Raw genomic sequence first — 14956 nt, 5'->3', positions numbered from 1 at the left:
CGTAATACGTAACCGTCGTTCCGGGAAGACCAGGGCTGGAGACTGGAGAAGTTTTAGTGGGTCGGGACAGGGATCAGTAGGTGCCTGGGGGAGTGTAACTACCCCAGCATTTCTCCCCTATTCTCATCCCCACACCCTGAGTTATCTTCTCAGGTGTCTGTTTGCAGATTTCTCCGCCACCTTAAAAAAAAAAACAAAAAAAAAAAGATTTTAATTTTAATCCCTTGACAGAAAAAACAAGTTTCTTACTGGCCAAAGGAACGTTTTGAAATCTGTCCAGGGGTTTAAGATTGGCGATATTGGCAGGAGGGAAGAAGCTTGGTATTGTAGCGCAAGTAAGCATGAGACGAAAGGGTAGAAACTTACTCAAAGTCACGGAATAATAAATATGTCAAGTTACTGTCAATAAATTCAACAACTTACGACTAATTATTACTTTAGTAAAATTGGTTATGTCGGCTTTACAATCATTTGTTAATGAAAACGAAAACTTATTTTCCATTTTCCGACATTTCGATTTAGTATAAAATCTTTTTCAAGAATTCTACAAATAGACATGTTGTTACAAAAATTATATAATCGAAAAACGGTCACTTACAGAAAGGATACCGCTTTTTGTCTAATAGCTCTATGTTTTGAGCATCAACGGTAAAAGGTTAATTTGGGGCTAGCATTCGTTTACTGCAACCGGGCTACTAAGGCAAAAACAAATTGTTCTAAATGAAAGTTTTACCGTTTTTGCATTTAAAATAAAATAAACTTAAACTGAAAAAGTAGCACTTCTCACTGCGTACAACTGTCTGTTCAAATTGTTAATTTCTAATTAAGTGAGTTGTGAGATGAACTGTGAGAAAATCATAGTATACTGACATGGATTGTAAGTGTGATCTATCGCATATTCTTGTCTTTAGTGTGTGTAATATCCTTGCGTATGTCGAACTAAGACAATCAGTGCGTTTGTTTACAGTATGCTCGGTATTCATGATATGACAAACTTCGAGAATGGGAAGTATAGACGCACATAGGAGTATTTGACCCAAAAAGTTGGCCAAAAGTCGATAAGACATACAAAATACACGATTTCCATTATTTTTAATTGATTTTAGTTAAAACAAACCCTCATGCTATCCCAGAACCCATTGGTGTCTTATCACATAAACCAAACTGTTATATTTCAAAGTTATTCCAAAGTAAATTGGTCAGTTCGAAAAATACGTGCTACTGCTCGGCTGGCGTATAAAATTGAAAAATTTTGTCAAATAGTTTTTCTCTCTCACAGGAAATAATCTACAAGATATGTAAAATGTTTTGCAATATTTAAAACGTTGAGCATGAGCATGAGCATGATTGACCGCCCGCGGTTGCTACTCCGTTATTGCCAGATCAGCTGTAATTACACAGAGAACCAACAGATGATGCTTGGGACCAACATACATCCTCAATGTGTAAAAACTGGTGACCTTAATCTTTGTATTAGGCAATACCAGCGCCGGCCGCATCCGAATGCAGGTCAAAGAAGGAATTTGTATAGGAAAATGTTGACGTGATACTCGCTTATTGGAAGCCGAGAACACCTCTGCACTTCCACGAGAAATCACTGGGATGTTGGAGAAAGGGCAAGGTACACAGCAGGATTCGTTTTGGTAAACGATGCGCTGTTTTCGAGTGTCGGGTTCTTTAGAACAAGTATCGCGCGAACAGGTTCATTATATCCGCCACGATATCCATAATGCGATTCGAACTTATTCAGTTTGACAATGTAACACCGACACCGAGAGAATACTGGACCTTTGATCAATTTGGGACTACTTCAAATGATATGATATCCCCTCGTAAGGTACTCCACTTTACACCGAAATCAATTGCGCGTTGTTGATCTATCTGTAGATAATTCGACCTCAAGAAGGTATCGACGCGGAGTCTCTAGGGGTTCGATCAACCGGACATTTTGTACATAACAGATCGACCAACGACGTTTCTCGTATACACTTTGTCTGCTCTAAAAAAACGATACGTTCCCGCGAAAAACACGCCTGAAAAACAGAATATAACAATGTTGCACGCTTATTACGAAAACGAACCATGAGTATATTTCTTGCAAAACGTCGCGATCCTCTGCGTACAACGCCCACGATGTAGTCTTTGCTACTCGTAGCCATCAGCTTTTTGTCAATCCCGAGTACTTTCAAAGAAACGAATGCACGTCCGCCTACGCGATTCTTTGGAGGGTATACATCGCGTTTTCGTTAATCGCGATATTTATCGACCGGACGAAATCATCGGTTAAACAGTCACAGTGAAACTTAAACAAGTAGATGGGCATAGTCTTAGAAATCACTATATTCTGAAAACGTTAATATAAGTAAAATTCTCCCGAGCCAGAAACGCGGTTTACATCGAAGCACTATGCACGACTGCTCTATTCCCTCCTACCGACGCAGACAATCGGGGTCACGACATTTCACGCCGATTCTCTCTTGGTTGTCGATGCGAATGTTGCCTATTAAATAGAAAAATTGGCAAAGTTTCATGCATACAAAGCCTTAATAATTTGAAAAAAAAAAATATCCATATTGATGTTTTGCAATATTTAAAACGTTGAATGCATAAAGTAATCATGGATTGTTTACGAAATAAGTGATTATGAAAACCAACCGCGAAAAATCCGCAATATTGTGAAATTAATTTTATGATTTAGTAACCTTCCGGGCAAGTCCCGTCGAAGCTTTATTCATTGACAGAAAGGTCAATGCCTTCTGAAAATATACGAAAAGAAAAATCTTCCTCCTGGTTCCTCTTTTTTATTTTATTGACATTTTATTAAATGAAGATTTATATGGAAATATCTAAATCTTTGTTTGATATCATGTGTAAAAAGACACTAGAAAAATGGAGCCAGCGAATTCAAAGTAATATTTTATATATTGGGTGACGTTTCAAATGGATGTCACCATTTTGGGTTGATTTTACGAAAACAACACGTTTTTGATGTAAATCTATCCAATTACTACCAAAATAGAGCGACTTGGACTTTTGGCCATTTTTTAGCTCAAATACTCCTATGTGAGACGGTCGGTGATGTTGGTCCAGAAGTGTTGTTTTTTCCTGGCTGAACCAGTTATTTGCTGTCTATGCTGTGAAGTGCTGTTTTCTCCCTCAGGTGTGCTATTTCGTGAGTGTTGATGTCTCTAGTGATTTCCTGGTTTAGGAGTTGTTCCAGTTTGTTGATGTTCGAACGGTGGTTGCTAAGCCGGCTAACGGTGTTGTCCTTGGCCCTACATAAGAGGCCTCACAATTGCCACACGGAATGCAATATATTACGTTGTGTTGGTTTTCTGCTGCTATTTTATCTTTTATATTTGTGAACATAGCTCCTACTGTGCGTTCGTTTGTCTATTTGTAGAATCCTTGAAAAAAAATCTATATTAAATCGAAACGTCGGAAATAGAAAATAAATTTTCGTGTTGATTAGCAGGTGACTGGAAAGCTGAAATAACCAGTTTCACTTACTGTCAATTTAATTTTTGTAATATTGTAAGAAGCGTAATTTTAACGCCTACCCTCTCATAACAACTACGCAACGTAGTAGAATAATTTGCCTGATAAAAATGCTCATTCTAGGAGTTAAATTATAGCTTTTTCGGAGATTTTTCGTTACGTAATGCTGATTTTACCTCCCCTATTTAACAATTCGAAACGCTCGAGGGTACCCCCCTCTCCCCTATGAGCGTTACGTAACTTATGGCAGCCTTAGGTAGTTTAAATTTTGAAAGCGCTCCAAACCTATCCACGTTTTCTATGGTTCCTTATTTAAGTTTTCAATTCACTCTTCTGTAAGACACTGCTCTACATTGAAACGGATACCAAGAGGCTGTGAAAACGTATTTAAACTGACAGATAAGCTTTCTGTAGTTCTAAGCACAGTTTTCATTTCAAAGTAGGCACTGTTTATCAAGTAATTTAACTTAGTCGGAAAATAACTTAATTCGGTACGGGGTTAATCGCGCTCAATAAGCAATAATTGCTCAAAGAAATGATAAGCATTTAATTCCTAGTCCTAGAAAAGTTTGCAAGGGTAGAGAGCTTTTTTCAATTAAACATTGTTGCTCTTGTGTAACCGTGATGGGCTCCGGCGGTTTCGGACGAACATACACTTTCGAATGAGCAATAATAGAATCCCTTATGAAGGAAAATAAATTTATTCATAAATTACAATTACACAAGGATGTCCAGCAGGGATGAAAATATTTTTTTTGCCTTTCCGATTGAATACAGGGTTGGGTAAAAATATAAAAAATAAAATAAGTACTAGTTCAATTCTAAACTTTGAATTGCTGTTTGTAAACATAATTAAAATCGGAGAATTTCTAATTACATCATCGGATCGAGGTATACAGGTAGTTGCTTGTACTGCAAACTATATATTCATCATTCTGCTTGGTCTAAGAATACGACTCTGCCGTTCGAATTCAGCCAGGATCAGGAAGCGATGAAAAGTGTCTCTTTGCCAGTCGCACAGCGTGCACTCTGTGTTGCAACCGCTCCTTGGGGTCCGCTAAGGCTGGCGTGTCGTTTGTGCAATGAAAGAGACCCCTTTTTGTGCCTTCCACCGGATACAGTCATACCCCTTGCGGACGGTAAGGTTTTTGCCTTTCTCCTAGAACTGTATAGCAATCACTGGAAAAACCAAAGGTATAAAAGTACTCCAAAGGGTCGAGTCTCGTATATCAATCGACTTAGTTTGACGAGCTGAGCATTTTCTGTATGTGTGTGTGTAACGCTCTCCCAATCTCACTCGATTTTCTCAGAGATGGCTGGACCGATCTTCATGAAATTAATTAATTGCAAATGAGAGGTCTAGTTGCCCCATAAGACCCTATTGAATTTCATTGCAACCGGATTTTTAGTTTAGAGGGTATGTTTAAAAATGTGAAAATCCCGAAACATCATTATCTCAGAAACTACTCAACCGATTTTAACAAAATTGGTTTTAAATAAAAAAGCTACTTAAAAAACCCTTAACTTTCGAGTTTCATGAAGATTGAACGTGTGGTTCAGAAGTTATTCAAAGAAACGTGTTCTGGAGAGTGTTTAATCTCACTCATGTTTCTCAGAGATGGCTGAACCGATTTCCACAAAATCAGTGTCATTTGAAAGGTCTAATTACCCCATAAGACCCTATTGATTTATTTTGCAATTGGACCATTACTTTGTCTGTTTTGTTTAAAAATGTGAAATCCAGCTTTAAAAAGAAACATATTCCGAAGACTACTTAAACTCACTCCCTTTTCTCAGAGATGGCTGAACCGATTTCCTCGAAATTAGTGTCAAATGAAAGGTCTAGCTGCCTCATAACACCCTATTGAATTTCAATGTAATCAGTCTGTTACTTTGTCTGTAATGTATTAAAATATGAAAATCACGAAACTTCATTATCTCAGAAAGTACACAACCGATTTGAACAATATTGGTATCAAATGAACGGGCTAGTTAAAGGTAATTAATGAATTTTATAGTGATTAAACACGTGGTTCAAAAATTGTGAAAAGAAACATGTTCCGGTGACTTTTCAAATTCACTCGTTTTCCCAAAAAATGGCTGGACCAAATTCAACAATCTAGTCAAATGAAAAGTTTGGCTTTCCTATAGGTTTCCATTTTATTCAACTATAATCGTATTTTTATTCCAACCATTATGTATTAAATTATAAAAACAACGAAAGTCTATTATCTCAAAGATCACACGACTTATTTGAACATATCTAGTGTCATTTGAACGGGTTGTCTCTCAAACTCACAAGTAAGACATTCCATAGCGATTTGATAGGTGGTTCAAAAGTTATGAAAAGAAACGAAATTCAAAGACTATTTAAAACTGTAACTGCGTTGAACAAAACATATGGCCTCAACAAAATTTAAATTTCGTACGTTCCCGGTATTGCTCGTGATTGAAGTGTACGAAATTCAAAGTCTTTTTTTTTATTTCTTCAGCACGAATATTTTACTCCTAATTAATAATTTTTTTAACTTTTTGCCTCTCTCCTAGAAAGGTATAGCAATCATTTGCAAAACCGAAGATATGGAAGTGCTCCAAAGGGCCGAATGGCATATATCGACTCAGTTCGACGAGCTGAGCATTTTCTGTATGTATGTGTGTGTGTGTGCGTGTGTGTGTGTACGTGTGTGTGTGTGTGTGTGTGTGTGTGTGTGTGTGTGTGTGTGTGTGTGTGTGTGTGTGTGTGTGTGGGTGTGTGTGTGTGTGGGTGCGTGTGTGTGTGTGGTGTGTGTGTGCGCGTGTGTGTGTGAGTGTGTGTGAGTGTGGTTGTGTGTGTATGTGCAGATTTTTATTTTCACTCACTTTTCTCAGAGATGGTTGGACCGATATTAATGAAATTATATGCAAATGAAAGTTTTAGTTGCCCCAAAAGACCCTATTAAATTTCATTGTAATTGGATTTTTATTTTAGAGGTTATGTTTAAAAATGTAAAAGTCACGAAACATCAATATCTCAGAAACCACACAACCGATTTCAATATAATTGGTATCAATTGAACGGGCTATCTTAAAAATCCTTAACTTTTGAATTTTATATAGATTGAATATGTGGTTCAAAAGTTATGAGAAGAAACGTCTTATGAAGACTGTTTAATGTCACTCATGTCTCTCAGAGATGGCTGGACCAATTTCCACAAAATCAGTGTTATATGAAAGGTCTAGATACCCCATAAGACCCTATTGATTTTTTTGCAATCGGACTATTACTTTGCCTGTTTTGTTTAGAAATGTGAAATGTAGCTATAAAAAGAAACATATTCTGAAGAATACATAAACTCACTCACTTTTCTCAGAGATGGCTGAACCGATTTTCACGAAATTAGTGTCAAATGAAAGGTCTAGCTGACTCATGACACCCTATTGAATTTTACTGTAATCGAACTGTAACTTCGTCTGTAATGTAGCGAATTGTGAAAATCACGAAACTTCATTATGTCAGAAAGTACACAACCGATTTGATCAATAGTATTATCAGATAAACGGGCTAGTTAAGGGTTAAAAGGTGGTTTCAAAGATTGGCTGCCCTATACGTTCCCATTTCATTTGATTATAATCGAACTAAGCAACCGTTATGTATTAAATTGTTAATAAAACAACGAAATTACATTATCTTAAATATTACACGACTTATTTGAACATAAAAAGTGCCATACGAACGAGTCATCTCTCAAGCTTACAAATAGAAAACTTCATAACAATTTGATATAAGTTTGAATGAGAAAGGCTGGGTCTGACTGCTAGGTGGATTAATTTAGGTTCTTATACAGATGACGACTGTAGATCGTGAATCATATTTTTTCCTGCTCCCGGTTCGAACTATCCTTTTGCTTTTGTGCTTAATTACACCTTGACCCAAGTGGCTCATACCTCTGATTCCGCACGTAGGGAGAAAAAGCTTCGAACTACCGTTAAAGTACTGGCGAATGAGTTCTCCTGTGCCAGTGAGCCACCGTCGTCGGGTACTGCGTGCCCAATGGAGGTGTATTGTAAATTTATGCAACGGATTTAATTTAGCGATAGTAATTGCTGCATTGTTCAGATTTTTTGGGTGGATGGCAATGGCGCGTTGAAGTTTGTTGTAGAACCATTTATTGCATCTAATCTGATTGTTTTGTACATTAATTTCTAGGAATTTTTATCCCGTAGAGAGTGGCTGAATGACATAATATTTATCAAATATTGATTGATTGAGTGACTTTAATAATTGATCATTTTAAATTCGATTTTTGGTTAAACCTAGCCTTACGCTGTAAGATTATTAGAAAATTGATCGGAATGTGAATTTCGAATTCTCAAAGTCTTTCGTATAACTGGGAATTTGATTTAACTTTCAAACCAACTCCAAACCACTCTACCGCCTGTGATACCTCTGAGTCCAAGTCAATGAAATTCACAGGCAGACGGCAAACAGCACACTCGAAGATATACTAAATGAGTCTTTAATTAGACGAATGCTCAAAGAATTTTCTTGTTCACAAGGGAAACACCAGAACTCACTCAACTTCAGAGTTCTTAGGAACATATAATTTACACTCTCTTCCGTCGGAACATCGTGTCACAGTGAATGTGTAATTTTCGTTAGCACTTCCAAGTCGAGAAATAGGAGAAGTAAGAGTGTTGTGAATAAAATGAGACTTTACTTTTGTGAAAAGTTTAGTGCAATGGGTAAAAAGTTACTTAATAGTAAGAAATTGTTATTTTAACCAAAATGGCACAATTGCAAAAAAATATGAAATAGAACGATTGAGTTGTCTGTTGTTTGTTGTATCCTTGCATCCTTTTTATTTATATATTTTTAATCCGAAAACCGTGTTTCTTAACTGTAGTGCTCTCAATAGGTATTGCAAATTAATAAACAACTCTGCTGGAATGAAACCTTTTAACTGTATATAGTTACGTAATCTATCTAATGTGTCATCTTCCACCTATCAATAAAAAAATATTCCAACTCGTTGTGAATTCTTACTCGTCTCGTCCCTATTTCCACTTATTGATAGGGTGTGGTAGCACCCTCAGGGTGGGTTGGACAAATGAATAGATGTAGATGCTACTCTTGCTTTTCCTTAATTAAGAGACGAAACACTGAAAACATTTTAATTTCTACTTAATTGCACAATCAAGAAGCAGTAGCAAGGTACATAATGATTATCTGGCTAGGAGGAATGGCCAAATGGGGATCATCGTGCGGTGTGGTGTGTATAGGCAGTAGCAACAGTCAACCCTCGGTGGGAATAGGACATCACTACATAAAGACAAGCAGAAAGAATGGTCGTGTGTAACTAGGGTGGGTGGATTCCGGTCGGGACACAGTATCACCCTGCCGCTTGTTCTTTCTTCTACGGTGGCAGGTGGGATTACTTTGTCGCAAGCAACCAAATCTGCACGGACTCGTGAGGATTTATTACGCTATACGGTCCTGGGAAATACTTATTTGAATACTGTTGGTATGATATGTAGTCGAAAAGTCTGCAATTTGTGTTACCGTACAGAAAATTGGTATGGGTTGAATAGAGTGAGCTGAGAATAAGTTCGTGTTTTAAGTGAGAGGGAGATTAATTACCAGTCTGTTATTTTAGCTTATTTTGAAGATTTGACAAGTACGCAAGATAAAAAAGCTTTGGAATCCGAAAAATATTATTCATTTCAGATAATTTATACATAATTTGCATTTTAGTAAATAATAAAGGCTTCGCTTTGCATTTAGTAATAATTGGAAGGGTTTTGCATGTTTCTCTCTATTTTTATTTTTTTTACATCTCATTAAAATGACATTGAATAAGGTGTTCAAATTTTCTGGATCTTTTCTCCATCCACGACCGGATTGTTACGTCTAATTTCCGCCGCTCCGAACTCTCGGTAATCGAACGTGCAGTCGTGTTTATCACTGTACCGATGTATCGCACAGAATAGACCACCGCAACGGCAATCAAAACCAGTTAGTCCAACTTTTTTGCGGCAAGTCATACATCGATTCTTCTTCTTTTTGCTGTCTGTCTCATCGTCTGTATCTTCACTGGTATTAGGTTGACTGCAGCCTGATCCACTATTGTTATCGATTTGCTTCTGATTTTCGGAACTAGAGAGCGTACTTTGAACTGCTGGCTGTGCGGTGTTTGTTACTGTTAGTGATGAAACTGAGATGGCGCACGCTACTGCAGGCGCTGAAGTTGCTGTAGCGACTGCTATACCGGTAAAGCTTTGCGACGAGTTGACAGTTTCAATACTGTTGTGGGAATCAGAAGAGGCAGATGATTGTTGCTGCTTTTTTCTTAACGAGTCCGCGTAACATACTGAACATAATCCGTCCTGTGCTGGATCACCGTAGAAACCACAACCTGCTCTACACATCGGCTGCAAAGAATTTGACTCACGCTTCATTTTGTTTCGAAACTTTACCATGAACCGACGTCACTTCTCTCTTCTAAGCAAATGAGAGTAAGCAGGTAATTTGTTTTTCTTGATTTTTTGCTCAAGCCCAGTAAGCCGACTACGAGTTTATTTTGCCGTATCAGTAAACTAACGTTGTTACACAATTACGGTTATTCTACTGTTTTATTCGGAGGCTCAGTGCAAACAACAAAAGCACTCAACTTGAACTAAAACCAAAAAATGAAATATCAACTGAAACAGTAAACTCTCTCAGCTTTTTGGTTTCGTTAAATTTAGCGCCCTCTTCGCACGAATGATGGAATGTTTATGAATAAAGTACGAATTTTTCGATGGCTCTCAGATATTTTAAAGTTACTGGTTTACTGGGAGATGATACTGTAGAAAATACAGAGCTTGCTTTGCTTGCAATTACAACTTGTACTTAAGGCCCAGATACACATACGGCTAAATGACAAAATGATTTTAAACACTCTTTTTTATACTATCTGTTTGTACAAAATTCAAGTATAGAAAAAGTTAAGAATCATGTTAAAGTATTTTCATATTCATATAGGTGCTGATACCCATTAAAATTACAAAACGAAATTGAGATTAACTATAGTTTCCTGAAATTCATGAAAAATATCTGCATTATGAGATCTTAACTTCATAACTACGCTAGAGATATAACAATTTAAATATTGATAGCAGAATAAAGCGTCAACATTCAGAAATAACTCAAGTTTATCGAAAGAACTCTGCTCTTTAATAATTGAAAATGCCAGGTTTATCTTCCTCCTGAAGTTCTGTCAGTTATATAAATTGCTACGGGTCCCTTCTTATAATGAATGACAAGGCCTTGCATCCCAAGAGTTGATTTTAGTGCCACTTTTCTCTGCAGTTCACCGTAAACAGCACAATAATAATATTTCTTCATAATAACCGACAGAGTGATGTATGATTTCTAAGAGAAAGCAATTTGTATGTCTATATGTTCCCAATCTCAGATTCTGAAAAAGTTTTTGGTTGCCTGTGCCCCTGCCTATTTGTCACTAAAACTGTAGTAACTCACAAATATTAACTAGGTATTATTCTTTTTCACCTTTCAAATCATATTTCCCAAATCATTTTCTCACAACCGATGTCTTTCCAGTTCAACGTCAGCATCAATTCATTTCATTTATTTTGCTACAATCCACTGAATTTTGGTTTACACCCGACGCACTGAACTGGATCATCGCACATGCCCACATCGGGCAAGCCAATTCACAACTTAAATCTTCATATTTTATCCCCTGTGTCACCTGTCGCTGCTACTTTCATGAGACATGGGTGCCTTATGGTTAGCACTCCCTTTAATGTTGGCTTTCCAAAAGTTTCTACATTTTTTTTTTAAATCCCTTCAACGGTAACCCGTATTCGATAGGTCGAAAAGATTATGTTATTAATAACTTAACAGTTTACCAGTACGGCCTATGCTAAGAGATAGTGTGTAGGTTATAATAAAGAAAATTCTGTCTTTTTGCCGCATTTGGAATCTGCTGAATTGACTGGTGCATATTGAAATACAGCCGAAATTCGTTGGTTGGAACACAACTGCCACTCAACTAGGGAATCGTGTTCGTTAGTTGGATGAAATGACAACTGGGCAAATTTTTCAAAGGGGAGCGCCGATTGTTTGTTTTCTTCCTGCTTTGGAAAATTTCCTGATGTTATTGCGGTCATGTCCTGATGTTATTGCGGTAACTATGTCAAGAAAATGAACGTTGCTCAGCTGTCTTACTGCTGTAGTAAATATTTTATGTATTTGGTCAAAACTTTTTCATACAAAAATTCCAACGAGAAGCCAAATGATAAAGCGCAAGCACATCATTCTGCTTCTTGCCTAAAAAATGGAGGATCACTACGCTGGATATTTCCGGTGAAGGCGTTGAAGAAATAAAAGACCAAACAACCGAACAGTAAACCTCCAAATTACACACAAAATGTTGTAAATTTATAACATGTACTTCTAAAATTACGCGATTGACTATGCCAGAGATGATCTGCATGAAGTGTCCAAGTGTAATAGCGCTGAGAATAAATAATATAATTTTATTTTAGTAATATTTGAGTTGAATTCTGACATTAGAGTGCTTTTTAGTTGGGTGACAGCCAGCGTTGCCAGGTATCCAGATTTAGCTGGATTATCCAGATTTTTGAACATGTATCCAGGTAGACAGATTTTATGTCCAATTATCCAGATTTTTAATGAATGATCCAGATTTTATTTTCTCTGTTCCGCAGAAAGGTCATCACTTCAAATTTGGCACGAAATTTAGCAATTTTGTCACCTCAAATTTTACGTACCCCAAGACTCAATCCGAAGTATTTACTTTTCACTCCACTAAATGACTTCCAGATTTTTTTTTGCCTTTTCCAGATTTTTGAAAAAATGACCTGGCAACGCTGGTGACAGCCCAACTAGCGAACACCTAACTAAAGAACCTCCAACTAACGAACATCCAACGAGCGAATCATCACTGTAGGTGGTTAAGAAAGTTCGAGTTCGGCCTGTTAAGTTGTGAATTGTGGCTGTTGTCAAAGTGGTTGGTTTTTCATTTCTCTGACTAACAATCATAATAAAATAAAAAGAATTCATAACTCATAAACCGGACACTATAGCATCGCAACTAAGATATAAATGTGTCGTGAAATTTCAATGGTAAATATATAACGCATACCTACCAATAAAAATCGACAAAAAATCACAGTGGAGATAAATTGTAATGAAAAAATTCGGAAGATGTCGTCAGAAGGATAAAAGTTAGATAAATTGTAATCCAAACGCCATAAAATTCTATTTGGAAGCGTTTCTCATCCTGTTCGCGTACCCCTTGGCGATATTTTCTCAATCAATGGTAACGATAAAGATAGCAGTACTGTCCAATAAAACAAAAAAAAAAACATTTATTTCAAACATTGTCTAAAAACATACAAAACAAACATAACAGTGGTTTTGATCTTAGTATAGTCCTTGAGCTTTATTTGCGAAACTCGCTCTTGGATATTGGGTTTAAAAGTGTTAAAATTTATTCACAAATTCCTGCGATTGTTTTGATTTTTTGAAGTAGAATACTTCTCTCAGTAAGTTCGGATACATAGGGATGTGAAATGAAAATCCAAAACCGAAAAAAAGTGAAAAATATGTCCAATTTCAAATGCTAATAAATCGATTAGTATTCGATGGATTTTCTTCGTTCTGGCAGCAATAGATTGGAAAATCTTCTAAGATTCTTCCCAAATGCAGATAATTGTAATTTTATTATTCAAACTATTGTACTATTGAAAATAGTCAAGCCTTGTCAAAACGAAAAATTCGGCCTCTGATTGATCGTTATATGATTGCTTCCCAAGCACGGTCGACAGAATCATAGACCTTGCCATTTGAAATGTACAATTTGGCTTATAAAAGAGCCTGCTTCACCCGAAGCCGCTCATTATAATTCTAGACTGCAACCAGTCCTCCCTTAGCAGCAGCAGTAGCAGTGCAGTGGATACAGCAGCAGTACCAGCATCGCTAGCAGCGGATAGCGGTCACAGCTCTGGTATGGCAACCAATAGTGCAGCGCGTCTCGGCATCGATAGCAGGGCCAGCTGATGCAGGGCAGCGGATACCAATGGCAACGGGGATAGCGCAGCGGTTGCAGTTGGTCTCAGCATCAATCTTAGTAGGGCCAGCTGATGCAGGGCAGTAGATACAAATGGCAGCGAATAGCGACCACAGCTGCGGCAACGGATATCACCATCGATAGCACCAGGGCCAGCTGATGCAGTGAGGCATTTTAATGAAATGCTGTCTCTGAGTGATAGCGGGCACACTAGTAATGCATTCAATGAAAAGAACGTTCTGGAAACCTAGCGAAATTTTGAGCAGAACGTTCTGGATACCTGGTGAAAGTTGGAGCAGATATATATTTGGCTTCATCTCCGTGTATCAGAACGTACTGAATTATCTTTTCCTTCAGTCATGAGCACGACATCCGGAAAGCTTTTATTATCAGCATAAAAATTAATTTTTCACATAACCAAAATTTAAAAATTATCAAGTCCAAATCATGACAAGCAACTTACTATATTATTGAAAAAAATCAATCCTTGTTGAAGCGCAAAATTCGATTGATCTGATTGGTCGTTAATATGATTGCTTCCCAAGCACAGTCGACAGAAACATAGACCTTGCAATTTGAATGTGCTGTTTGTCTGTATAGGAGTAAGGATAGGAAATATCGATTAAAATGGCTATCGATAGTTATCAATGATTTCCTACCGCTATCGATAACTATCGATAGCTTTTTCATCCCTATATAAGAGCCTGTTTCAGTCGAAGCCGCTTATAATAGTTCTAGACAGCGACAACAGCAGTCCTCACTTAGCAACAGCAGTAGCAGTGCAGTGGATACCAGGCGGATAGCGGCCACAGCTGTGACATAGCAATGGATAACGCACTAGTTGCAGCGAATCTCAACATCGATAGCAGCTGGGCCAGCTGTTGCAGGGACAGCGGATACCAATAGCAGCGTTTTTAGCGGCCAAAAAATTAGAATGGCTGCGGATAGCGTAGCAGTTGCAGTGGGTATCAGCATCGATAGTAGCTGATGAAGTGAGGCACTTTAGTGAAATGCAGTTTCTGTGCGATAGCGGGCGTAAATACCGTCAATGAAAAGTTGACTCATTTTGACAACACACCATGCTTTTCACTGTTTATTTTATCACAAAGAATATTTTATTCGCACTGTCAGAGATAACGCCAAGATATGATCGGTATCTTATTCGATATTGAACACCAAATGAAAAAATGACTGATACGCAAGCAGCCGGGTTATCTTTCTTGTAAAAGTATTCTACTTCATCCTTGCGGTCGTGGCTTTGCACACAACCCTCCTGTTATTTTTTTTTTCATATGTGCATGAAGCAAAATTTTTCCAGAGTATAATTTTTACGTGTGCAAAATTATGTCACAATCTTTCAAGAGGCTATCAAAATTGATTCC

General features: G+C 37.4%; 1 protein-coding gene across 1 annotated transcript; it reads right to left on the bottom strand.

Annotated features, from left to right (window-relative positions):
• Positions 1-9330: 9330 nt before the first annotated feature.
• Positions 9331-10293, bottom strand: LOC129731007 (AN1-type zinc finger protein 5-like). Its single transcript, XM_055690707.1, has one exon. The coding sequence runs from the start codon at positions 9952-9954 to the stop codon at positions 9340-9342; it is 615 nt and encodes a 204-aa protein (XP_055546682.1). The 5' UTR covers positions 9955-10293; the 3' UTR covers positions 9331-9339.
• Positions 10294-14956: the final 4663 nt, after the last annotated feature.

Source organism: Wyeomyia smithii, chromosome 3, assembly GCF_029784165.1.
Source record: "Wyeomyia smithii strain HCP4-BCI-WySm-NY-G18 chromosome 3, ASM2978416v1, whole genome shotgun sequence".
In the NCBI taxonomy this organism is placed as follows: domain Eukaryota; kingdom Metazoa; phylum Arthropoda; class Insecta; order Diptera; family Culicidae; genus Wyeomyia; species Wyeomyia smithii.
This window is presented reverse-complemented; position numbering and strand designations above follow the sequence as displayed.

What these genes read in the sequence shown, in the direction of transcription:
- LOC129731007 (XM_055690707.1), bottom strand. Translation starts at nt 9,954, where the DNA reads ATGGTAAAGTTTCGAAACAAAATGAAGCGTGAGTCAAATTCTTTGCAG.